The 25,295-nt window shown below is 39.9% G+C and overlaps 1 protein-coding gene across 1 annotated transcript in view; it reads left to right on the top strand.

Annotated features, from left to right (window-relative positions):
* The window catches only part of LOC145410752 (uncharacterized), a 137,145-nt gene that overhangs the window by 9,553 nt on the left and 102,297 nt on the right, over positions 1 to 25,295 (top strand). Inside the window, exon 2 of the mRNA XM_080280855.1 lies at positions 22,253 to 22,294. Within this exon, the coding sequence (XP_080136981.1) occupies positions 22,253 to 22,294 (42 nt within the window). The remainder of the gene's footprint in view (positions 1 to 22,252; positions 22,295 to 25,295) is intronic.

Raw genomic sequence — 25,295 nt, 5'->3', positions numbered from 1 at the left:
CAAAAGGACAAATCTGGACCAAGTTAAGGTGAAGGGACTATGGCATCGATTTTGTAAGCCGTCTATCCGTTGTATGTTTAATCTGTGGTGTTCTGGTGTTAGCCATATTGAGCGAACAGGATCAAGGGTACGTGCTATTTTCGTCGTTAAGTAAATACAAATTAGTCTTGCAGTGCTCGTCAGCCTTAGTCCAGGATATAACCTATACTGTATATATCTTACCGTTAAATGTGTTCTCTCTGCTCCGTGTTGTTTCTGTTTTCATTTTTTATTTTGAGACCAGTTACCCTTTTTTTATATCATTAATTTAGTGATTTATTGCGAATATGTGACCTAAATATAGATCCGATCCTGGTATATATGTATGATGTGCATTATATATTTTGAGGGGTTCGTAAATTCATATACTCATACATTGTTACATTGTGACTTGTAGGTTTAGTATATTTTCTTTGATATATTGTGGCAGCTTTTGACGAGTGACATTTTTTATTTATTTATTCGTATTTTTATTACCGGTATTGATTTTTTGGTGTGTATATTCGTTTAGAGATATATATAGATAGATAGATAGATATTCGTTTATTTATTTATTCGTATTTTTATTACCGGTATTGATTTTTTTGGTGTATATTCGTTTATTTATTTATTCGTATTTTTATTACCGGTATTGATTTCTTTTTTGGTTGTATATTCCTTGTAAGTACCGGTTTGGTCAATTTGGGTGTATTCGTTATTTTATTACCGTTGCGTTTTTAAGTTAGCCTAAAATTATCAGTTTATTTTTCGATATTGTGATCTGCATCGGTATTCGTTATCGTAAATTTAAGTGTTCTTTATTGTGTTCGGTATTCGTTATCGTTAAATTAGTAGTGCAGTTTATTGTGATCCGTTATTCATATCGTAAATTTTCTTTGTGTATATCCTTTATTAAGATCGTGTATTCGTTCGCTTGATGCTACTACTTTCGTTTTGATCACCGGCATTAGTTATCGTTAATTTATTAGTGTATTTTCGTTACTGTGAGCTTCTGTATTCGCTATAAATTTAGATTCTTAGGGTGCATTTACGTCCTAAGGTAAAATCCATTCCCTGTATTGTACCGTAATTTTTGATTTCTTCGTGTCGTATTGAAGGTGTTGTTTGTGTGGGAAGATTTTGTTTCTGTTAACTCTCTCTCTCTCTCTCAGACACACACACATACACACAAATAATAATAATAATAACTAATAATAATAATAATAACTAATAATAATAATAATAATAATAATCAGCCAATCACCAGAACATTGTCAAAATTTAGCGTAAAGGGAAATGCATTTGTTGAAGGGTATGAAGAGTAAATCAAATCGCCAGTTCGAAGTGTCTCGCAAGTTAATAATAAAATAATAATAATAACAATAATAGAAGTAGTAGTAGTAGTAATAATACGAAAACTCCAGTGTTTAAAAAAAAAAAAAAAAAAAGGCAGGTGACTGACGGGTTAACCTTTGCTTGTCATTATCGGAAGTTTATTTTTCCGCCAGAAATGTTAACTCACAGAGACCAGAATATTCGTGTTGAATAATAATAATAATAATAACTAATAATACGGTAATAAGGTGAATTAAAAGTTTTGTGCCTCATTCAGCCTTAAGGAATAGTAATGCCGTAATAATAATAATAATAATAATAAATAAGGTATCGTAAAAGTTGTTTGCCTCAGTCAACCCTTTTATTTCCCTATCAAGGTTGTATGGTCCCTTGATCAGTCTTCATTATTTTTTCTTCTAACTAGCCCGACTGATGTCCTTTTCCAACCTAACCGAACCTGATACTAAGAAATTAATCCTATCCTGACCTAGAATTTCCTGAATAAGATAAAATACAAAAATAGTACCCAGCTAAATGAGCGTCTGGGGTTAGATTTTCAAGCTGGTAAAATCTTCAGCCACCCGTCGAACGTAGGAGTGATAATATATGTTTGTGGCTGTAGGTAACAGAATTTTAATAAGATATATTAAAAGTTATCTTCACTATATGAAAACTTTTGCGGTATATATAGGGTAAAAGAGTCATGCGTCAGTATGGTACAAAAGGTAATACTATATATTAATAGATTTGGCTTGTGCATTTATATAATTTTTCATTACAGGAAAATGTTGGGTACCGGTATTATGGTTGGCAAAAATCATGCCAATATTAGTCTCAAAAAGTGGGATATTTATTAAGAAATAAAAATGTGTGACATACGAAATTACAGGAAAGTTTTTGATGGATGGCGTGATTATGTAAAAAAAAAAAGAAAAAAGAAAAAAAATTTTAGGTTTTTAAAATTGAAGACCCGAAATATATTGGCTTGGTAGGAAAATGTTGGTCGATTTCATTAGCACTTTTAAATATAAGTAAATGTACAGTACCGGTATACAGTAAATCTTGTTAATAGTAAGCTAAAACACTGTGGCGCAAAAACTTTACGTAAGTGGATTTCCCTGTTGGATAGAAAAATATTACTTGGATTTTATTAGGATTCTAAATAAAGTTAAACAAATAAATGTATCAGTAATATAGTGGTGCAAAATGTGATGTATAATATATAAAACAACAACTACCGGTACGGTGAAGATAGACAGATGGATGCAGTCGTACGGGTAGGAAATTTCTGGGTGGATGTGGTTGAAATTGTAAATTACACACACACACACACACACACACACACACACACACATGGTATACAGTATCTGGTATAATATCTGACGAGCATGGAAATGTAACCTACTCAGAAAATTTTGGGATGGATCTAAATGGGATAAAAAAAAATATATATAAATAAATCACGGCGATATTAATACAGTATGGCGCAAAAAGTGTAGTTTAATAAACGAGGGAGGCTCTTGATGGTTTATGTTACAGGCTGTTATATTAGTCTCTCTCTCTCTCTCTCTCTCTCTCTCTCACACACACACACACACACACACACACACACACACACACACACACACACACACACACACACACATGGAGAAGCATCAGCAAGAGGACACTGCAAAAAACTGCATAAGAAGAGAGGTGTTAAAGACGTAAGGAAATTCAGTTTCCCAAACAGAGCAATTGATCAATGGAATGCACTACCGAATGAAATAGTGTGTGCCAAAACAATTCACAAATTTAAGGATATGTACAATAAATATGGTTTAAGACACGGGACAGTACGAGCTTGACTCATTCCTGTAAAGATACATTTAGGTAGGTAAGAACACACACACACACACACACACACACACACACACACACACACACACACACACACGATCTTTCCTCCCAGTTTACTGTTATGTGAAGTATATTAACTATTTCAACAGCGATTTTAAAACCAAACCCAGGTTCCTTTATTTTCGTTAAACCTGCGCCCGTTCAACTGCCCTTAGTTAAAATCATAAATATTCCCATGTTTTTAAATTCTTCCTCGTTCGTTATATCCACACAGCGAAAAAGTTTACGTATCCCTTAGTTCAGTTTCTCATTTGTTGTTCGTTAACTGGATTTAATTGAACGTGTTTTTATTATGTTGGCTTTGTTGTAGCTGCCTCCGGGCGATGTATTTATTATTTTATTTATTTATTTATTTATTTATTTTTTAGCTCGAGAGTTTTCGGACTGGGAGGGCTTAGGTATAGCCTTTATTAACTCAGTATGGGCATTTTTTTTTTTTTTTTTTAATGTAAATTGTATAAAAGAGGATGTAACAGTTGATTACACAAGGATGTCAGCGGATTATTGATTTTATTGCTTGTGTATTTTCCGAATTTCTTTTCCTTCCTTTTTTTTTTTTTTTTTTTCCAGTGGTAAGGTGCTTTCAGTCATTATTACCATTGTTATTATTATAATTATAATTATTATTATTATTGATAGTTCTTTACGATGTGGTGTAAGAAGACACTTGGATAATTTAACCCCTTCAGTCCGATGACATTCTTAACACTTCCAGTAGCATTTTAATGCTGGTTCCCTTGCACCTTATTCATAGCTGTTTATTTTTTGGATATGGCTGGTTAGCCCTTTTGCACGTTACCAATGCAAAGGATGATGGTACTTTAATGATTTGTGTAACACGGAAAACAATAAGCAAATAAATCGCATAGGAAAAGGTGTGAGGGTGCTTCTTTCACTGACGAGCATACGGGTCACAGTCATCATTCTCTCCCCCCGCAAAGGGATTTCCCCAAGCTAAATAAAATCGTCTGGTGGCAAGAATAAGTAAATAAATAAGAATAACGTCACCCGTATTGAAGGGACTCACCTTTTCAGTATGAGGACGTTTGCTTTACTCGTACTGCCTTTCGACGTTTTTTTTCCTAGGTCTGTAATAGTGCATGTGTTATTGAAAGATACATCTGTAATGAGTGTGTATTTAAGAGAGATTTATTTTCAGTAGGTGTGTGTTTATTATTAATGAACGGTGTATCTGTAATTAGTGTATTTAATAGGCGTGTATTTACTGTATTACCTTTTTCAACTGCATTTTTTGGGTTAATGACGTCAGTGACCCAAGAGTGAACCCCGGGTGGTAATGGGTCAGTTGGATTTATTATTATTATTTTTTTTTTGTATTTTATTTATACTTTTTTTTGCGACCTCGACCACTCCCTGAGAATTTTTTGCGAACTTTTTTAGACGTGGATTTCTTCCTTCCTATGAGCAGTGGTCATGATTGCATAATACGAGTGACCTTTGTGTGTGTGTGTGTGTGTGCGCAGCTACCTTAACCTCGGAAACGGGTTCTCTCCATGCTGTTCAGATGCCTTGGTAGAATGTAATACGCGTTCACCTGTTAATTGTAATAAGTGTGTTGTTGATTACCTTGTTCTCATCGTTAAGTCCTGTTGTTCGGTTACACCTCATTGTTCAGCTGCCTTTTTTGTGCACGTGAATGTCTCTCTCTCTCTCTCTCTCTCTCTCTCTCTCTCTCTCTCTCTCGTATATTCTTCCCGCTACCAGACTTCAACATTTGGCAAGGTTTCAGAAATATTAAGGGTCTCTCTCTCTCTCTCTCTCTCTCTCTCTCTCTCTCTCTCTCATTCTCGCTGCTACCAGACGATTTTATTCAGCTTTTGGCATGGCTTTTAAAATTGTAATGGTCATCGAAGGACTATCTATCCCCCCCATAGTTCAAGAAATCTAACAGCTGAATAAAATCGTCTGTGTGGTAAGGGAAAAAAAAAGGTTCTTGGGCCGAAAGGGTTAATCTTATCACCACCAGACGATTTTCTTATTACCATCTTAGGAGGCGACTTGGCAACTAACCTTTTCTTTATCCTCTATTCCTGTTGCTTACCTGCACATTGATTAGTTTTACCTGCCCTTTTTAATCTTACCTGCCCATCTTGTTACGATTTTACGGTTTTACACTACCGAGCTTCTAGTTTTTATCGTTTTAATTCAGTTACTCGAGTTTCTTTTTTTATGCAACAGACTTTTTTTTTTTTTTCATCTTGGCAAGCATCTCAGTGTTGGTTTGCCTCTGTGTGTGTGTGTGTGTGTGCGTGTGCACGCGCTCGAACTTATGTTGTGCATGTCGGTATCTGGAATTGAGTGCATGTCGGCATCTTAATTCCAGATTCAGCACCGGAGACGAGTTTACATGGCTGGTTCTCCTTTATTCTTGCTCCCACCAAACGATTTATTCATCCCAGAATTTCGTCCCGGATGTATATAAATCAAAAGTCAGCCATTAACCCACTGGAACTTTTTATTTTACGGTCTCTCTCTCTCTCTCTCTCTCTCTCTCTCTCTCTCTCTCTCTCTCTCTCTCTCTCTCTCTCTCTCTCTCTCCGTGACTGGCTTATGTTGCTAGTTCTTTATTTAGCTTTGGATCTTATGGTGGAATTACTCTAGAAGAAAACCTTATACAGTAGTTCCATGTTTTAATTTTACGGTATTCCTGCTGCCACAAGGTTGTTTTATTTGTTAGGAAGAAGCTTTTGTAATGAGGGGATAAATTCAGTGTTCATGTTTTTCTGGTAAGTCTTCTGGTTCTGAAATTGGAAGGTGGGGCAAAAAGTAACCTTGGCAGAAGCACTTCAGTTGGAGTTAAGGAGGAGTCATTGCTGAGAGAGAGAGAGAGAGAATTGGGGGAAGTTGATCCTGAACAGATTACATTAGGAAGAGTAAAAAGAGGGGGAGGGGTTGAGGGAGAGTTGATAGGGTACTAAATAGATTACATTAGGAAGTGTAAAGATAGTTTGAGAGAGAGAGAGAACTTCTCGGCCCATTATCATTTTTTTTTTTTCTTGGATGTAGTAATTATTCATAGATAATACTGCAGTGATAATGCATGTTACATAAACAGGCAGTACAAACGTGACTCACTTTACATAATAATTAATACAACATGCAGCAGTAGACACTACCCACGTTACATAATATTACAACAGGCAACGGTAGATTCGATTTATCACTGTTCATGAAGCTTCGAACCGCATAACATCACTTTTTTTTTCTTATTTTGGTCATTACTTTCATATTTTTTCTTTCGTTTTTTCTTGTTTCCTTTTCTTTCGCTTCCTCAGTTTTTGTCTTCCTTTTATCTTTCATTCATTCTCTTCCTTCATTTCTTTAGTTATTTATTTTGCAAGCAACAGTTTATCTGTCAACGATTTGTGTGTGTGTGGTGTTAATGGTCATTGACAGTGTGATGACAGTGCAGGGAAATAATACAGCCAGCGTTTACCAAAGGCCGGGAGTTTTAGTTGGACAGAAGGGTGGGAATGTTTAGGTATACTCGTCTCTCTCTCTCTCTCTCTCTCTCTCTCTCTCTCTCACACACACACACACACACACACACACACACACACACACCTGACTTAAAATTGCAATCTCACCACCGTGAATCCTGAGTCGCAGCAATTGATTAACATTAAAATATTCTGCTAATCACCAAGAAGTGCTGTGAAAAGGATATATAGCTGTATTATTTTCTCCTGCCACTGAGCTCTGTGAAATAAGCAGCAAAAGGAAAATCTAGGCCAAGTTAGAGTGAACAGAGTATAGATGGGTCTGTGTGCCCAGATTAAAAGGGAAGGGATGTGAGCTGTGCTCCTAATGCCCCAGTCACACTGCAGGTATGACTTGTCGTAAATCTGAAAATCACCATACCAGTCCCCGGCCATGAAGGTCTCCGAGCAGTCGTGCCACCGATCGGTTACCGGTGGTTGTCCAGTGTCCATCCAGTGGGCGGCCGAATGGCGACCATAGCCAGCTACACACAGACCGATGGGTGGCCGGCCGGTTGTCGGCAGGCCGCTGACAAACGGCGACCGGTCCGTGTCCTGTCGCAGTTTGGACCGCGACCTCATGTAGCGACCGGCCGCAGGCACACTTGGAGGGCCGAGCGCCAGCTAGATGGCTTACGATCAGTAGGAATGGGCCGTGACAAGACGGCGATGGACTGCCACCAGACGCCGCCTGGCCGCAGACCACAACCGACGGAGAATGCAGAGACGGAGGAAACAAAGGCGTTGGGTACACCCATGGATCAGTCGACGTATTCAGCAAGGGAATTACCATACACTCATGGCTGAGTTGGAGAGGGAGTCCCAAGGAGACTTCACTAACTACATGAGGAGGGAGCGTTGCATGTCCTACGAGCTGTTGCAGTGGTTGACCCCAAGGCTTGCCAAGAAGGAAACCGATTTCCGACAGGCGCTGCCACCTGGTATGAAACTTGCAATCACCCTGCGGTTTCTAGCAAGTGGTGACAGTTGCCACGGACTGGCCTACAGTTTCCGCATACCACACAACACCATGTCGCTGTTTGTGCCTAAAGTCTGCAATGTCATCATCGAGGAATACGGTGAACTGGTATCCCTCCCCACCACAGAAGATGGGTGGCATGAGGTCAGTGAACGTTTTTGGTGCCCATTGGAACTTCCATCACACTGTGGGTGCCATTGATGGGAAGCACATCCGCATCAAGGCACCAAAGCTACAACTAAAAGGGCTTCTCTGTCATATTGCTTTGGGATTGTAGATGCGGACTACAAGTTCATGATGGCAGACGTGGGTGCCGATGGAGCAATGTCGGACTGTGCTGTCTTCAACCATGGCATAAGACAGGAGCTTGAAGATGGCACACTTGGCATTCCTGACCTGGCTGAATTACCTGGCGATGAACTGATGCCGTCCTTCCTTGTGGGCGATGATGCTTCCCCTTGTGGACGTGGATGATGAAGCCATACTCGCAGCGGAATCTCAGTGATGCTGAACGCATATTCAACTACAGGCTGTCATGTGCAAGATGCGTTATTGAGAACGCTTTTGGCATTTTAGCAAATAGATTCTGCTGCCTGCTCACCACTCTACAACAGACCCCGGAGAATGTCAAGGCATTGGTGTTGGCAAGTATTTGCTTACACGACCTCATGAGGACATGCTATCCAGGACTCCATGTCTCCCTGTTGGACCAGGATTCAGACACCCATGATACAATTCCTGGAGGTTGGAGAATGGACAGTGTGCTACAAGACGTAACCAGTGTCATCGCCGCAAGCAGAGCAACGTTGGAGGCCAAGAGGAAGAGAGTCTACCTCAAGCACTGGTACAACTCCATTGATGCTGAGCCTTGGCAAAACAATATGATTTAATATGTTTTGTGCATGTATGTAGTAGTAGTAGTAGTAGCAGCAGTTGTAGTAGTAGTGGTCAATATACTATTTCATCCATTATCAATCCTACTTTAGAATCTAAATCAAGTGTTTGATTTTATTAAAATTTTAATATTTTTTTCATTGCACCCTTTATTGTGTATATATATATATATATATATATATATATATATATATATATATCTTTTGGAGTTGTATTTCTAAAGTAAAGATTTTAATACTTCACACAAATTTATTTAGGTAGTTTGGGTTTAAGGGGTAGCGAAACACTTTAATATTATTGTTCTTATGGTTTACTCAAACAAAACAAGCAGACATAAACAAAACAAGCATAGCAGAAAACAAGGCTAGACAAAATCAAAATCAATTCCTGCTGGGGAAGTTGTGGAGGGTTTGGACGTCTTCCTGGCCTGCTCTGGTTGTTGATGCTGGAACTGGTCTGCCAGAATGTCTGAGAGGCCAGAGAAGTTCAGCCTCCTGGAGGGAGTTGAAGTCCACGACGGCTGCAGTGTTGGTGGCTGCTGTCCAGTCATTGGTGGTTGGTAAGTAGAAGGCTGGTAGGACGCAGATGGCTGCGGCGGTGGGGATGGGAACCATCTTGTACTTGGTGCTTGCTGTTATTGTTTGTGGTGCGGGCCTGGGGGAGGATGATGCTGGCTGTCAGCCTCATAGTGTCGGTGGAGGCACGTCATCACGTCCAGCATGAAGAGCCTCCACTGACGTTCTGACAGCCCCCGAGCTTCACAGCTCATCCAATGGCCAAAAGCTGCCCGGGAGTCATGGCAGACATTCAGAGCACTCTGAATTGTGTTAACCATGGCACTCCCCTCCGACAGCTTTGAGGCCACCTGGAGCTCATCCACTTGCCTGCCAACACCCGCAGGCTTTGGGCGTCGACTGCCGTTGGAAGCCTCGCTGGGGGGCCGCTGGGTGACGCTGTTGTTGCTCTCATCCTCCTCATCCATCAGCGGGGCTGCCTCCGTCGCACTAGTTGTTGCCCCTCCCAGTCGGCGGCCCCTAGTCCTGACCGAGAGGTGGCCCTCAAGGAACGCGAAGCTTGTCATTGTCCACCTCTGCCGCGTCGTGAGGGTCTTCGCCGCCTGCCCAGACTTCTTCCTCTTGAGCTTGCCGTATACGGTTCGCATGGACTTAAACCATGTGATCATTTGCAGTGCTGTCACCTTCATTTCCGCTCCCTTCCTCTCTAGCAGGCGATCCTTCTTGGCCCGGTCCTTGAAGTGAGGGTGGGACTGATCATAAAACATGGGGTGGTCCTGGAACCACTGGATCAGTTCCTCCTCCTGGGCCATCGTAAACTCCACCCGTGGCAGCTTGCTGGGTTTCCTACTGTCGGGGGTTTGGTCGTCCTCGCCATCATCGCTGTTGTGACGTTGGGAGCCACCGGGTAAATCCTCTTCCTCCGTTTCCTCGGACTCACGGGGACCAGGGTCGTCAGCGGCAGCCTGCTCCTCCTGCAGCTGCTTCCTGGACCTCTTCATTGTGACTGCTGCTGCTGGAGGTGTCTACCGTGCAAGGCTGGGTATTTAGGCGAATGATGCCTTGAAGACGGCGAAAATACAGGTCACGGGACACCGGCGGCCAATCACTGCCAAGCGGTGACAGGCTGGACTCCGCGCAGCCGCCGACAGCAGCCAATGGGACGCGGTCTAGGCCGCCACCAGACTGACACCGGCCGCGGATTGGCTGGCGGCTGGTCTCGGTCCAGCCCATCAGCTGTCGCTCGATCAATCGCCGGCTGGACTTCAACCACCACCCCGGACAGGAGGCTTGTGGACGACGGCCACCATACAGAGACTACAGAGCGGGCGGCGACCAGCCTCCGTCCGGATGGCAACCACCGCTGAAAAATCAGGAGTCGCCGACCAACTGCAGTCCGTAAGCCGGCCAGACGCAGTCCAGCAGTCCACCGGGCGGCTTCCGTGCCAGGACATCGGTGGTCGCGGGGAGGCTTTTCGTGCACCACGAAAAACCTCGCGACGATTTTTTGGTCGCCATGGTGGCCTGCGGCTAGACCGAGACATGAAGACCGGTCGTAAATCTCACCAAAACCACCCACGACTTGCAGGTCGCGGGTGGTTTGCGATAAGTCCTACCTGCAGTGTGACTGGGGCCTAATGACGTAGTAGACCGTAACACTTTAGTCTCAGCGATTTATTATGCCTGTTTCTCCTTAGCATTTTTTTTTTTTAATCGGTTTTTAATCAACTTTGCATCAGTAACGTACAGGGGATATTGAGATGTACTGAATAAATCTCTGTGGAAGAGATGTTACGGACTTTTCAAAGCTACGTATAATATTGACGTAAGCTTAATGTAACGTTCAGAAAAAATAGCTAAGAGGTGTTACGACTCTCAAGCAACGGAGAATGCGGAGGTAAGCTTACGTTCAGAATAAATCGCTATGGGAAAAGTGTTACGAACTCCAAAGCTACGTAGAATGTGAATGGGAACTTTATATTATCGATTAAAGAGAGAGAGAGAGAGAGAGAGAGAGAGAGGCTACGTGGGCGATGACAGTGGTTTGAAAATTGAGGAAATGGATGCTGTACCTACATATGAATAGCTGGCTGATAACGTGATAAGGAGACTTGGGAAATGCCTGATACATAGCATTTCTTTGTTATCTCTTATCGGGCCAAGTCGTCTGGTCTGGGGAGTGATGACAGAGGGTGGTGGTGGTGGTGGTGTGGTGGGAGGGGGGAGGTAGGTAGTGGTGGTGCTAGGTGGTATGGGGGCGGTGGTAGGGGTGTTGGTGTTGATGATGATGCAGTTATGACAAGATAATACACTAAAAGATGTGCAGTCACTGTTTTCCTTGTTCGCTGTTACGTGACTGATTGGAAGAATTAAATGACTGCCTCTGAGGTTGTGCTACGCCAGTCTGTCTGGTGGAGTAGACCCACTAACCGCAGGCTCGAGGATTAGTGTGGAAATTTGGTTCCTGGTTGAATGTCGCATTTACATCTCCACAAAGTTAACTGGAGCACCACAGTAGGTTCACGTCACCGTTATTTGCCTGATTACCACCCAGTCGTGTAAATGGTTACTTACCAGTTGGCTTGTCACTCATTGTAGAGCCCTAGAAAAAAAAAAAATGGGAGGGAGAAATTAGAAGATAGGACAAACAAGAATTTTGGACATGAAGTAGGCAACACTGAATCAAGTGAGTGGATGACGGGCGTCCCCACCTACCACGACATAGTTAAAGGTGGCTTGGCCATACAGATTGTTAAGATCGAACAAAGCCTGTAGTTTAGGCCGCGTGTCTTCGTTTCTCAACCTCTTCAGCTCAGGTGCGTCATTTACCATGCATTTTTTCATCTCCAGGTATTTATTGGCGGTCTAATATATATATATATATATATATATATATATATATATATATATATATATATATATATATATATTCTGGGTGGAGGGGGTTTAGAATCAGCTTTCCCTAACCTCTTCCAGTAACTCTTACAGGACAAGATATCTTTCCTGGGTTCAGGAAAACCGCCAGGAATTAGCAGAAATAAACTAAACTTGCATGTCAGAGAAAGAGCTGTACCCTTTTTTACTCTAACTTGACCAAAAATTGCCATCTCCATCTCAGTACCAGACTGTAACAAGAGATTAACGATAGAATGTAACGCTAGCCATGGGACAGTGCCGTGGAAAGGATTTAGAGCCATGATATTGTCTTTTATCACTAAACTGCGTGAAGTCAGCTGAAACAGGACTGAAATCTTGGACAAATTAAAATAAAGTGAAAAATTACTATAGGTATGTGGCATCTGTATTTATAAGGCCAATATACTGTTTGCCAATGCTTGCTTAAAATACCACAAGTTCGGGGAGAGAGAGAGAGAGAGAGAAAAACACTAGCTCTCTGTGTCACGAGCTTTTGCAAGAGCGGAGCAGTGACAGATAGATGGAGATAAAGAGCTGCTCTGTTTCACTCTTATCTCGACCCAGCCTCGATAAACTGATAAGGGGTATATAATTTTTATCTCTAAGAATTGATGTGTATTTATCTTTTTCCATTTTTATTCGTGATACGTCCAGATGATTTTATTTTGCTTTCTGTGTTACCCTTTTTGTCATATTCTTACCCTGTTTGTCTTACTCATTCTGTTACCCTATTAATCTCTTACTCATTCTGTTACCCTATTAATCTCTTACTCATTCAGTTACCCTACCTTACTCATTCAGTTACCCTACCTTACTCATTCTTTTACCCCATCTTATACTTTTACCTTATCTCGCTCATTCTGTGCTACCCTGTAACTCATTCTGTTATGCTAGCGATCCTACCCATTCTAGTGCCTTCTATCTTACTCATTCTAGTGCCCTATCTTATTGTGTTACTCTCTGTCTTACTCATGTCAGTTGGTAGATTTTTTGTGCAGGTCATGTCATAGATCATTTTTCATGTAAATCATGTTAATTTTTCTTTAATTTGCTTATGGTTATGCCTTTCTATGTGTGTGTGTGTTTGTGTGTGTATGTGTGTGTGTGTGTATGTGTGTGTGTGTGTGATTTACTTATGTATTGCTAGTTAGAGACATTGTAAAGAAACGAGTTTGATTACTTCAGAGGGAGAGGCTGGTAGGCTGTAGGGTCATAAAATGGCGGCGAGGCTACAGTCTCTCTCTCTCTCTCTCTCTCTCTCTCTCTCTCTCTCTCTCTCTCACACACACACACACACACACACACACACACACACACACACACACACACACTACATTTACATCCATGCCACGTGAATTTGCATAATTTAGGCTACACACACACACACACACACACACACACACACACACACACACACACGGTACCAGCTGTGTGAACCGGTATTTTATGTAAACTAGATTAATTTTTATACATTATTTACACACGATATTAAAAGTATAACCTGTGAATAATTTGCGTTTTGTTTATTATTTATTATCTTGTATTTTAGCAGTTGATTGTTCACATTATTCTTATTTTTATAAATGTATTCATTTTTGTTATTGTACGTGTTTGTTTTAGATTTCTTTTTAATCAGTATGAATTTTAAATACGTTTAGATTATTATTATTATTATTATTATTATTATTGTTGTTGTTGTTGTTGTTGTTAGTTTCATGTCAGTATTTTGTGTATATATTGAAAGGATTATTATTTATACATGAAATCGTCTGATCTTTACGATTTTTTTGTATTTTTTTTTTTTCGAATGTTAAAACATGTACGTTTCTGGTATTTTTATTTGTGTATCAGTTATTTTACTAGATTTTTATTGAATACGGTACCATCCATTTGTTCCTAAGTCATGTTGCCTAAATTAGTTTCATCATCGTAGCGAAGGGGTTGAAATTTAAATACTGTACCGGGATATCAGGAAAATTATCAGTATATTGAAATTACAAAGCACTTTAACCCGGCGATGATTTAACCACTTATAGCACAGTTGATATCCTAGTGCAGTCATTCTGGGAACAAATTTGACTGGTAACCAAGGAGACTCGTTCCCTCCATACCTAAGACGTCGAATTCCTGGCAAACACGACTTCGTCCAGCGATGGTTTTATTTACTTTTCAGGCTGTTTTAAGTCCAACGATGAGTATGTACTATTTTAAGACGATTTCAGTAAGTCCAACGATGGATTTGTGTACTGTTCAGACGGTTTTAAGTCCAACGTTAAGTTTATTATTTTCAGACGATTTCAAGTCCAACGATGGGATTGTTTTATTTTCAGATGATTTTGTTAAGTCCAACGATAGGTTTATGTACTATTTCCAGACGATTTCATTTGGTACTTTTTTGTTTTGTTTTCAAGACATATTAAGTCCAGCGATGGGGGTATTTACTGTTTTCAGACTTTTGGTACGATTGACCTAAAATTGCCCTCAGTCCATCCTGAATCCTTAGCTGTAGTAAGATACTATCACTACCATAAATTTGATGCTAGATACGAAGAACTGCCACGGAAAGGATGTGGAGCCGTACTGGTGTCTTATTTTGCCATTTAGTGAAATGATCTGCAGAAGGACAAAAATCTAGGGCAAGTTAAGGTAAAGGGAGTATAGTATATATATATATATATATATATATATTACGTTTGGAGCTGCTTCATCTTGCCGAAATAGTTTCATTACTTCACCGAGCTGGATACTGGAACTCGTCACGAACTGCTTCGCTTCTCTTGTTCCTCTGGAGCTTCAAGAGTCTGTTTGTACTTGCCTACCAACATGAAGGCTTCACTGCTCTACACCTACTTCGGCACATTTCCCGATATACGAGGCCTCAACCATGTCAACATGCGACGAGTTCCACACACTCATCAGTAGCTCTTCTGGACTAGTCTGTAAAGGACGACTACTCTCTGGACCTTCTCCCCTCGGTGTTGTGATTGTTGGATACCAGTGCCTGATCATCTTCTGGTTGTGTGCTGATAACTGCACTGGAGAGACTGATCTGCCATTCTGGATAAGCTTTATTATTTGTTTTTTCTGTTCTTTTTATCTTCGATATACTTGTACATGACTCTGAAATGACTGATATTTATGTGGGAAGTTGAACACACAATTTTAGTGATTAGAATATATAATGGTGGTGGTGTACCTAACTTAGATAAGTTAAAGTATTGTTTTAGTACAGTTTTCCTTTACCTATGATAATTTTATTCTCATCTAATTTGTTGCGGTCATAAGTACAGTCCGATGTTTATACCACTGAAATATTAGTATATAAAGAATTTCCTCATACTTGTGATCGTAATAATATATATATATATATTATATATATATATATATATATATATATATATATAATGTATGTATGTATATATATATATATATATATATATATATATATATATAATGTATGTATGTATATATATATATATATATATATATATATATATAATGTATGTATGTATATATATATATATATATATATAATGTATGTATGTATATATATATATATATATATATATATAATGTATGTATGTATATATATATATATATATATATATATATATAATGTATGTATGTATATAGATATATATATATATATATATATATATATATATATATATATAGTATACCATTTTGTCCCAAGTTAACAAAAATACGTCGTCTAAAAAAAACCGTAAAATGCAGTATTTATATAATGTATAAAATACAGTATGTATAAAATTTGTAAAATAAAATGCAGTACCGGAGTATATAAAATTTGTGTAGTGTAGAATGCGGTATAAATATGATATAAAGTGTATGTAAAATTTGTGGAATATGAAATGCAGTGTATGAATTAAAAATAAAATAAAATACAAAGCTACACAGAATCTGGTTCCAATTTAGTGTATCGACATGGACCTTGACTGGGAATAGGACCAGCTGTTTGACTCAGTACACAATGCAACAATGCGTCATTCTCCTGTTGCCTCTAGTTAGCAGCACCACGCACGCAGTTCATTCACCCGAGAGAGAGAGAGAGAGAGAAAGAGAGAGAGAGAGGGAAGGGGGGACAAATTGGAGGACATGAAAGGAAGAGTTTATGATGATAGGAAAGGAATAGGTGGTGGAGAGAGGGGTGAATTCAGTTTAGGGTTAGAAGAGTTTAAGCAAGTTTGATGTTTAGTATGAGAGAGAGAGAGAGAGAGAAACACTTGAATATAGGACGGGGAAGTAAAGAGGGGAAAAAACAGAGACCAAATATTTCCAAGAAGCTTTATCCATATTTGCATACCAACGCAGTTAAGGATTATGCCATTAAAAATATGGCGTTATTTTATGAGCAGACTTAATGAACGGAGCATTGTTGTTAGATTATGGGTCTTTGTATTTTGTGTTTGTATATACACCGTGAAAACAGAGAAGGTTGTATACGTGTGGGTGGCTTTGTTGTTAGTGTGTGGATGTATTGTTTTTGGCATTATTATTGTCGTTATTATTATTGTCATCATCGGTAGTGTGTGGATGTGTATTTTTTGTCAATATCATCAGCATTATTTATTATTATTATTATTATTATTTTTATCTAAACATCTCTTTCCCACTGTAGAATGTGGTGAATAAGGAATACTATATTCCCCATCTCTCTTTCCTCATTTTTATTCCATTCCTCATTCGTCTTTGTCTTTCCTCCACCCTTCCTTTCTTCATTCATTTTCTTATAATTGCTGCCTCACTCACATTGCTCTTCCCCCCTTCCTCTCTCTCCCTCCTCTTTCTCTTCTTCCCTTCTTTTTCCTCTTTTTTTTCCTCTTATCATTTTTCCTCTTCATCCTTTCCTATTCTTTTACTCCGTCCTTCACAGCGTCACCTATTCCTTTCTTCCTTCTTACCATTCTCTATTGTTCCTTCTGTCTGCCCCCCCTCCTCTCTCTCTCTCTCTCTCTCTCTCTCTCTCTCATTCGTTTGCTTTTTCATTCTCATTCCCCTCTTCTCATTCTTCTTTCTTCCCTGATTTCCTTTCTTGCCCTCCTCCCTCCGTCACTTCCTCCCTCCCTCACTTCCTCCCTCCCTCCTTTTCATTGCTCCCTTCCTTCAGTCTCATTCTTCCTTCTTCCTTCCCAGCCATTCTTCTCTCCATTCTCCTTCCCTCTTATTATTCTTTCCCCCTTTTCTTCTTCCCCTCCCTTTTCTTCTCTGCTTCCTCCAGCCACATCTACTTACCAGTATGTCATCAACCACTACCACCACCACCACTATGATCTACCACTACCTACCACAACCATACCAACCACCCGTATTCCTGCCAACCTCACCTGCCGCCGCCACCACCACCATCACAACAACCACTGTCATCGCCCACCATCATTCACCAACATTGACAACTACCATCTACCACCATCACATCTACCACTCCTTACCACTCAACCTTTAAAACCACCATCCCCCAGTGACCATCACCTCAGCTACTACCATTATTACCACAACAACCAGCACTGTGGACCACCACATCTGCCAGCATTACTACCACCACCACAACTAGCACGACCATCCACCATAACTACCACTACCACCAAAATAACCACCACTACAGTCCACTACAACAACCAAAACCATCCACCCCAACTGACACCACAACTACCTCCATCCACCACAGTACCCACAGCCACTACCACCACAACTATCACCACCACCGTCCACCACAACTAACAACATTCATGAACCAGAGGATCCGCTTAAAGCTGCTCCTGAGAAGTGTGTGAGAGAGAGAGAGAGAGAGAGAGGGTTCTTAAGATGAATTAAATATAAGAACACGCAATACCCGTCTCTCTCTCTCTCTCTCTCTCTCTCTCAGCCTACACACACCTTATTTGGGTGCACTTATACACCTCCACACACACACACACACACACACACACACACACACACACACAGTTGCTCAACGCTCCTAACGTCACACACACACACACACACACAAAACAGTTCCCCCCCCCCTCTCTCTCTCTCTCTCTCAGTACTTGGCAACACCGCGTTAAGGTCGTTATGCAACCCCTTCTCTTATTGGTTAAGCTGGTCTGCATGCACGTCTGTGATTGGTTAAGATTATTTGAATTGTTTTTTGCCTTAAACCAAAAAATATATAGAAAAATCGATGTATGTTTTTAGTACTGGTAAAATATCGTGTATGGATTCGTGATACATACATACATGCGTACATATACAGTATATACATACATACATGCGTACATATACAGTATATACATACATACAGAAGTCTGCACCTACACATACAAATGACCACCCACGCATGTTCATATATGGTCTCTCTCTCACACACACACACACACACACACACACACACACACACACACACACACACACACACACACACTCGCCTAGCTTACATACCCCACCCACATTCATGCCAGCACACACACACACACACACACACGCCTAGCTTACATACCCCACCCACATTCATGCCAGCACACACACACACAGCTTACATACCCCACCCACATTCATGCCAGCGCGCACGCACACACACACACACACACACACACACACACACACACACACACACACACACACACACACACACACACACACACACACACACACACACACACACACACACACACACACACACACACACACACACACACACGTTCAGCCTACACCCACCTACACCCTAACTTTCACAGTACAAATATAGAAACCTGCATCTCCACCCAGGTGTTGTGGCAGCGACAGGGTGTACGAGAGAGAGAGAGAGAGAGAGAGAGAGAGAGAGAGAGAGAGAGAGAGAGAGGCTATAGTACCGTGTTTATTTGTGTATATAGCGAATTAATTAGGCTATGGGTGTTATGAAGTTATAATTTATCAGGGTGTGTGATATAACTCATGAAGTTTGATAACAAAAATATACTGTAAACAAGAGAGCAAGTACTGTACGGTAATTATGTGCATGTTATGAATGTACTTCAGTGAAATGTGTTTTTCATCTTAGGCCACCACTAGACCGGTACTCAGTTTATTATTATTATTATTATTATTATTATTATTATTATTGTTGTAATAGATGTTATGGTGAACGATAGCGCCTGCCATTATTATTATTATTGTTGTTGTTGTAATAGATTTTATGGTGTACGATAGCGTCTGCCATTATTATTATTATTGTTGTTATAATATGTTATGGTGTACGATAGCGCCAGCCATTATTATTATTATTATTATTACCGGTATTTTTATTATTACCATATTACTTTACCTGTGTACGGTTGCGCCTGCCGGTATTATTATTATTATTATTTCTTCTTCGTCTTTATTATTATTATTATTATTATTATCATCCTCCTCCTCATCATCATCGATAGCGCTTGCCAGCCTTCATTAGATGACAAGTGTGTAAAACAAGAGGTCCAACCATACAACAGTTTTCTGCATTTTACAAGTGTTCTTTGTAACAATGTACCTTATGTGACCTACTCTGTTGTCACCTTTGGAAGGCTCTCTCTCTCTCTCTCTCTCTCTCTCTCTCTCTCTCTCTCTTCCAATAATCGTTCAAGGGGGAAGAGAGAAGAGAGGAGAGGAGGAAGAAAAAGAAAGGGAGGGGGATTTGTAACGGTAAAGTCATGAGAAAGCCTCTCTCTCTTTCTCTCTCTCTCTCTCGTGGTAGATAATGGTGGTAGTTTCAGATAGTGGTAGCTCTTGTATCAGATTGTGGTTGCTAGAGCCGATAGTGGTAGTTTTATAAGGCGTGTCGTCGTGGTAAAGGGTTGTGTGTGTTGGATTGTGTGTACGTGGATGAAATTAATGCAGGTTAGCTCCAGGTGTGTGTGTGTGTGTGTGTGTGTGTGTGTGTGTGAGAGAGAGAGAGAGAGAGAGAGAGAGAGAGAGAGAGAGAGAGAGAGAAAAAGGAGAGATTGGAGAGGAAAGGAATGAAAAGGGAAAGAATGTGTATGTGTGTGCGCGCGCGCGCGCTTGATAAGGGGAATGGGAGGGAAAAGTAATGGAAAGGAAATGTGTGTGTGTGTGTGTGTGTGAGAGAGAGAGAGAGAGAGAGAATGTCGCGTGGGGTATAAACAGTTGTTGAATTTATACAGCAGGTGTGAAAAGTTTGCCCAATATTTCACCCTTTGGCACTTCCTTTATAATTTTCCTAAGCAGAGGGTGTTTTTTTTATTTTTCTGAACATACGCATTGCACTCTGATACGATGGTTTAGTAAGGAGAGAGAGAGAGAGAGTGTGTGGGGGCATGGACTGTGTTGATGTGTACATGTATATTGGAGGTTGATAGATACCATATGTGTATTGGTGACTGATATTTACCGTTGTGTGTATACTGTATGTATGGATTTGTGTATGTATGCATGTATATATGGATTTGTATGAATGTGTGTATCTATGTATGTATGTATAATGCTTGGGAGCAGCCGGAACGTGACGTGGATGAAGTGAAGCCAACCTAAGTCCTAAATCCGTGTTGTGTAAAGGCTCTCGCATGGCTTCGCTTGGGTTTTCCACTTATTTCAGGGTTGCGTTGAGTTTTCCGCAGAGAGAGAGAGAGAGAGAGGGGGGGGAAGATGTGTTTTTATTGCATCAGAAGTTACGTCTACATTTTGTGTACACTTTGTATGTGCGTTTTGTAGTGTACATGTAGGGAATCTTGTGTAAGTTAATACTGAAAATGTGTGCTAATGAAAAACACGCACATGTTTGTACCGTACATTGTGTGTGTGTGGGGGGGGGGGACAGGAGTTAGTAGGAATGCGAAGATCGTGTGTACTGTTGAATTCAGCTAGTTGGACACACACACACACACACACACACACACACACACACACACACACACACACACACACACACACCATTCCATCACCCTCCACCCCCCCCCTCTCTCTCTCTCTCTCTCTCTCTCTCTCAAATATAATTGCGAAGTAAAATATAATTACAGATAACAGTCGTATGATTATAACATTTCGTTGGAATAATTAAATGCAATCGTGTCGCCTCATAAATTGCTCAAGGATATAATTGCCTCTAATTTTTGCTTAGTAATTTTGACTTTTTTGTGGTGTGTGTGTGTGTGTGTGTGAAATATGTATGGCGTGAGTATAGTTTGTGTTTGTGTGTGAATTACGTATGTTGTATGCATGAAATATGCATGGCGTGAGTATAGTTTGTGTGTGTGTGTGTGAATTTGCCTATGTATATGTTGTATGAAATATGTGTGGAGTACAGCGTGTGTGTGTGTGTGTGTGTGTGTGTGTGTAAATTAGCCTATGTATATGTGTATGAAATGTGTGGAGTATAGCGTGTCTGTGTGTGTGTGTGTTGTATGTGTGTATGAAATATGTATGGCATGGGTATAGCGTCTGTGTGTGTGTGAATTATGTATGTTTTATGTGTATGAAATATGTATGGCATGAGTATAGCTTGTGTGTGTCTGAATTTTTGTGTATGAAATATGTATGGCATGAGTATAGCATGTGTGTGTGTGTGTATCAGCAATTAAAAGCATGGCGGCACTTCCGGTGTAATATTTCAGTCCTCCATTGTTTGTTTGTTAGTAAAACTGCGACACAGGCACAATACCCCGGCTCCCTTTTGTTATAGAGATTTTTATTTATTCATTTATACATTTATTTACTGACTTCATATAGTTATAAGGGATTTAGTCAAAGTTTTAGTAAATGGCGTGGATTAATTTTAAGTGAAGTCCCCCCCTTCCCCTCTTTTTTATTTGATAGCGAAAAAAGAGAATGTTATCGTGTCATGTAGGAAAAAGAAAATGCTAGTAAGGAAGAAGTGCTGAGGAGACGGTACCTTTGTAAGTATACCAGCATCAGTGAAAAGGTCAATGTAGTCTGGAAGAAAGTTTGATAGTTTTTGTTGTCTTTCTTTAGGGTACGAAGCGAGGGTGAAAAAAGTATAATAGAAAGTTATGTCATTGGAGTGAAGGGGTGAAGTGATACGCTTTTTGGAGTTTGACGATTTTTTTTAAGTTTTATTGTGTTTAATGTTTTAGAAGTATGGCTAATAAGTTCCAATACTACTACTACTACTATTGTTATTATTATTATTATTATTATTATTGTTGTTATTGGTCTAGAAGTAATTTTTTTAAAATAAAAGGTAATATATTTTCTGCTTCCCGTAGGTACGAAGCGGGGATGGGACGGCACGTGTCGGCGAGTGTGAGGTAGGGACTGGTGTGCTCTCTCTCTCTCTCTCTCTCTCTCTCTGCTTTTGAGTATATTATTGTTATAGTAATTGCTGTCATTCTGGAAGTGTACTCCTCCAGCGAATTTTTATATTATTATTATTATTATTATTGTTGTTATTGCTGTTTTATTATTATAGTTATTATTGGTGGTGGTCCTCCAGCGCATTTTTATATTATTATTATTATTGTTGTTGTTATTGCTGTTTTATTATTATAGTTATTATTGGTGGTGGTCTTGTAGATGCCGGGGACCTACATGTGTTTACGAGAGATACAGAGGGGTGTGTGGAGAGCCCCTCTCAGTTGAGAGAGAGAGAGAGAGTCTGAGTCTGAAGAGCCCTCCTGTTGAGAAAGAGAGGGGGGCTGTCTGGAGAGCCCTCCTGTTGTGTGTGTGTGTGTGTGTGTGTGTGTGTGTGTGTGTGTAAGAGAGAGTTATCAGTCACCTGGTATGGTGGTCTGATATTCCTTATCTAGTACCACGATTTTTTTTTTTTACCCTGCCTTATCTCTTGGTCCTTATCAGTTTCCCTTTGTTTTCCTCCTATTCCATGTCTTCGTATTTGTTTTATTTTATTTTTGTATTTTTCATCCGTATGTTTTATTATATTTTTACTTTAGATTAGTCTTTTGTCATTGTATATCATTGTTATATCTTATGTTAATGTATTTTTTATCTTTATTCCTCTGTAGGTAACTTGGAAATTTATATTTTATTAACTTACTTCCCTTCCTCTAATTTTTTCACATCCTTTACTCCTAAATATATGTTTGTATTATTTTCCTTAGTGTACTTCCATCTTTATTTTTGTATTTTATTTTTCCTTTATCATATTTTCTCATCCCCTTCCACCCTTAACCTTTTTGAGTTTTTCTGTTTATTTTTCTATATTATTTCTTTATCTCCTGTGATTTTTCTTTATCTCGTCTTTATTTTTCTGGCCTTCATATTAATCTGTTAACATCACAGTTTTCTGCCATTTTCTTGACTTCGCTCTTTTTTTTTTTTTTTTTCCCGTTAAATTCGTTTTGTCGCTGCCTAGTATTTCGTGTCGTATCTGTGAATTCTCTGATCAGTTTTATCTGCTTTCGTCTCACTTTTTGTCTTCCTTTCTTCATTATTTCTTTTTTTTTCGACTTCTTTCTTCATGGTTGATTTTCATTCCTTGACTTTCTCCCTGCCTCACACTTTTCCTCCTTGTTTCCTTACACGTTTCCTCCCATCCTCACACTTCCTCCTTCCTCACCATTCCTCTCTCCTGTCTCACACTTTTCCTCTCTTACACTTCCTTTTTCCTTACACTTTGCCTCCCTTCTTCCTCACTTTTCCTCCCATCTTCCTCACGCTTTTCCTCCACTCCCATCTTCCACACACTTTTCCTCCCTTCTTCCTCACTCTTCCTTTCTTCCTCACACTTCCTCCCTTCTTCCTCACACTTCCTCCCTTCTTCCTCACACTTCCTCCCTTCTTCTTCACACTTCCTCCCTTCTTCCTCACACTTTCTTTCCTACTTCCTCCCTTCCTCCACTCACTTTCTTCCCTATTTTCTCCCTCCTTCCTCACACTTTTCCTCTCTTCGTCACACTTTTCCTCCCGTTTTGTGCACACTCCGCACTTCTTCCTCACACTCCTCCATCCTCCAGTTTCCTCTCAGAATTGGCTTCTCTCCTTTTTCATTTCGTACTTTTTGTCTTCTTACTAGTTCCATCTACCTCCTCCTTTCTTCTCTTTTCCTCTTTAATTGCCTGCTTCTTATCTTTCCTTCCTTCCCTCCTTCCTTCCTTCCATTCTTTACCTCCTTCAATCCCTCCTCTCTCTTTAAATAGGCCACGTGATATTAATGGGCTATCGGTATTATTGTTTTTACGAGGCAGTGAAGTTGGCTCAGCACGTGAAAATAATTGCATGCGAAATGGTCACATGATTATAATTGCTTTTTGTTTTTGCGCGGTGCTTTATTTGGCGAGTGAAGTGACGGGGGATTGCCACGTGAATAATACAATGCCATTTACATAACGTGAATATTACTGGTCCAGCTACACGAATATACAGTATATGTATGTATACGTGAATTTAATGACGTGGTGTATGTAAATGTACGTGAATTGACAAGGGGAATGTCGCTTGTGAGTGTAAATGTACGTGATTTTTATGGCAGGACCAAGTAGATGTAAAGGAATTATCTATCACACACACACACACACACACACACACACACACACACACACACAAAACGTTAAATGAATGTCGCCAGTGAACAGGTATAGAGGTACTTGAATTAATGAATATAATGTGCTGAGCTACGTGAATATAAGGGATGCTATATCAGGCACGTGAAAATAAGGTGGAGAAGGACGTGAAGAGTAATTGAAAGCACAGCAGGAAAAGGTATGAACGCACGTGATATTAACATACAAAAGCGCGTGAATAGAAGTTAAAATCACGTGGATGTCCGGGTACAAAAGCACGTAAGTAAAAAAAGGGACGTGAAATTAAAATCACGTGAACAGGAGGTAAAAACTATCACGTAGAAAGTAGAAACGGACGTGAAAATTACGTGGAATTAAGGTACAAAGGCACGTAAGAAGAAGGTACCTCAGCAAGTGATAATAAAGTGCACGGAAAATTATGAGATCCAAGCACGTGAGAATAAGACATAATCCTGTGAAGTAAGGATTGAACCGGACGCGAAAGTACGAACACGGGAAGTTTGGGTGTGATGCAGACTCAAATAATGACGCACAGAACACGCAAACTTGAGGCCTGAAAAACACGTGAAATTAAGGTATGAAAACACGTGAAATTGAGGTATGAAAACACGTGAAATTGAGGTATGAAAACACGTGAAATTGAGGTATGAAAACACGTGAAATTGATATGAAAACGTGGAATTAAACCGAGGTAATTTTTTGTGTGAATGCACGTAAGATGGATGGCTGGAAAATAAATACTGCACGTGAAAAATTAGTACTGATTGTG

The sequence above is a fragment of the Coenobita brevimanus genome, chromosome 86 (assembly GCF_032717465.1).
Source record: "Coenobita brevimanus isolate Jiangsu-jjx chromosome 86, ASM3271746v2, whole genome shotgun sequence".
Taxonomy (NCBI): domain Eukaryota; kingdom Metazoa; phylum Arthropoda; class Malacostraca; order Decapoda; family Coenobitidae; genus Coenobita; species Coenobita brevimanus.
The sequence above is the reverse complement of the archived record's forward strand: the minus strand, read 5'-3'. Positions and strand labels throughout refer to the sequence as shown.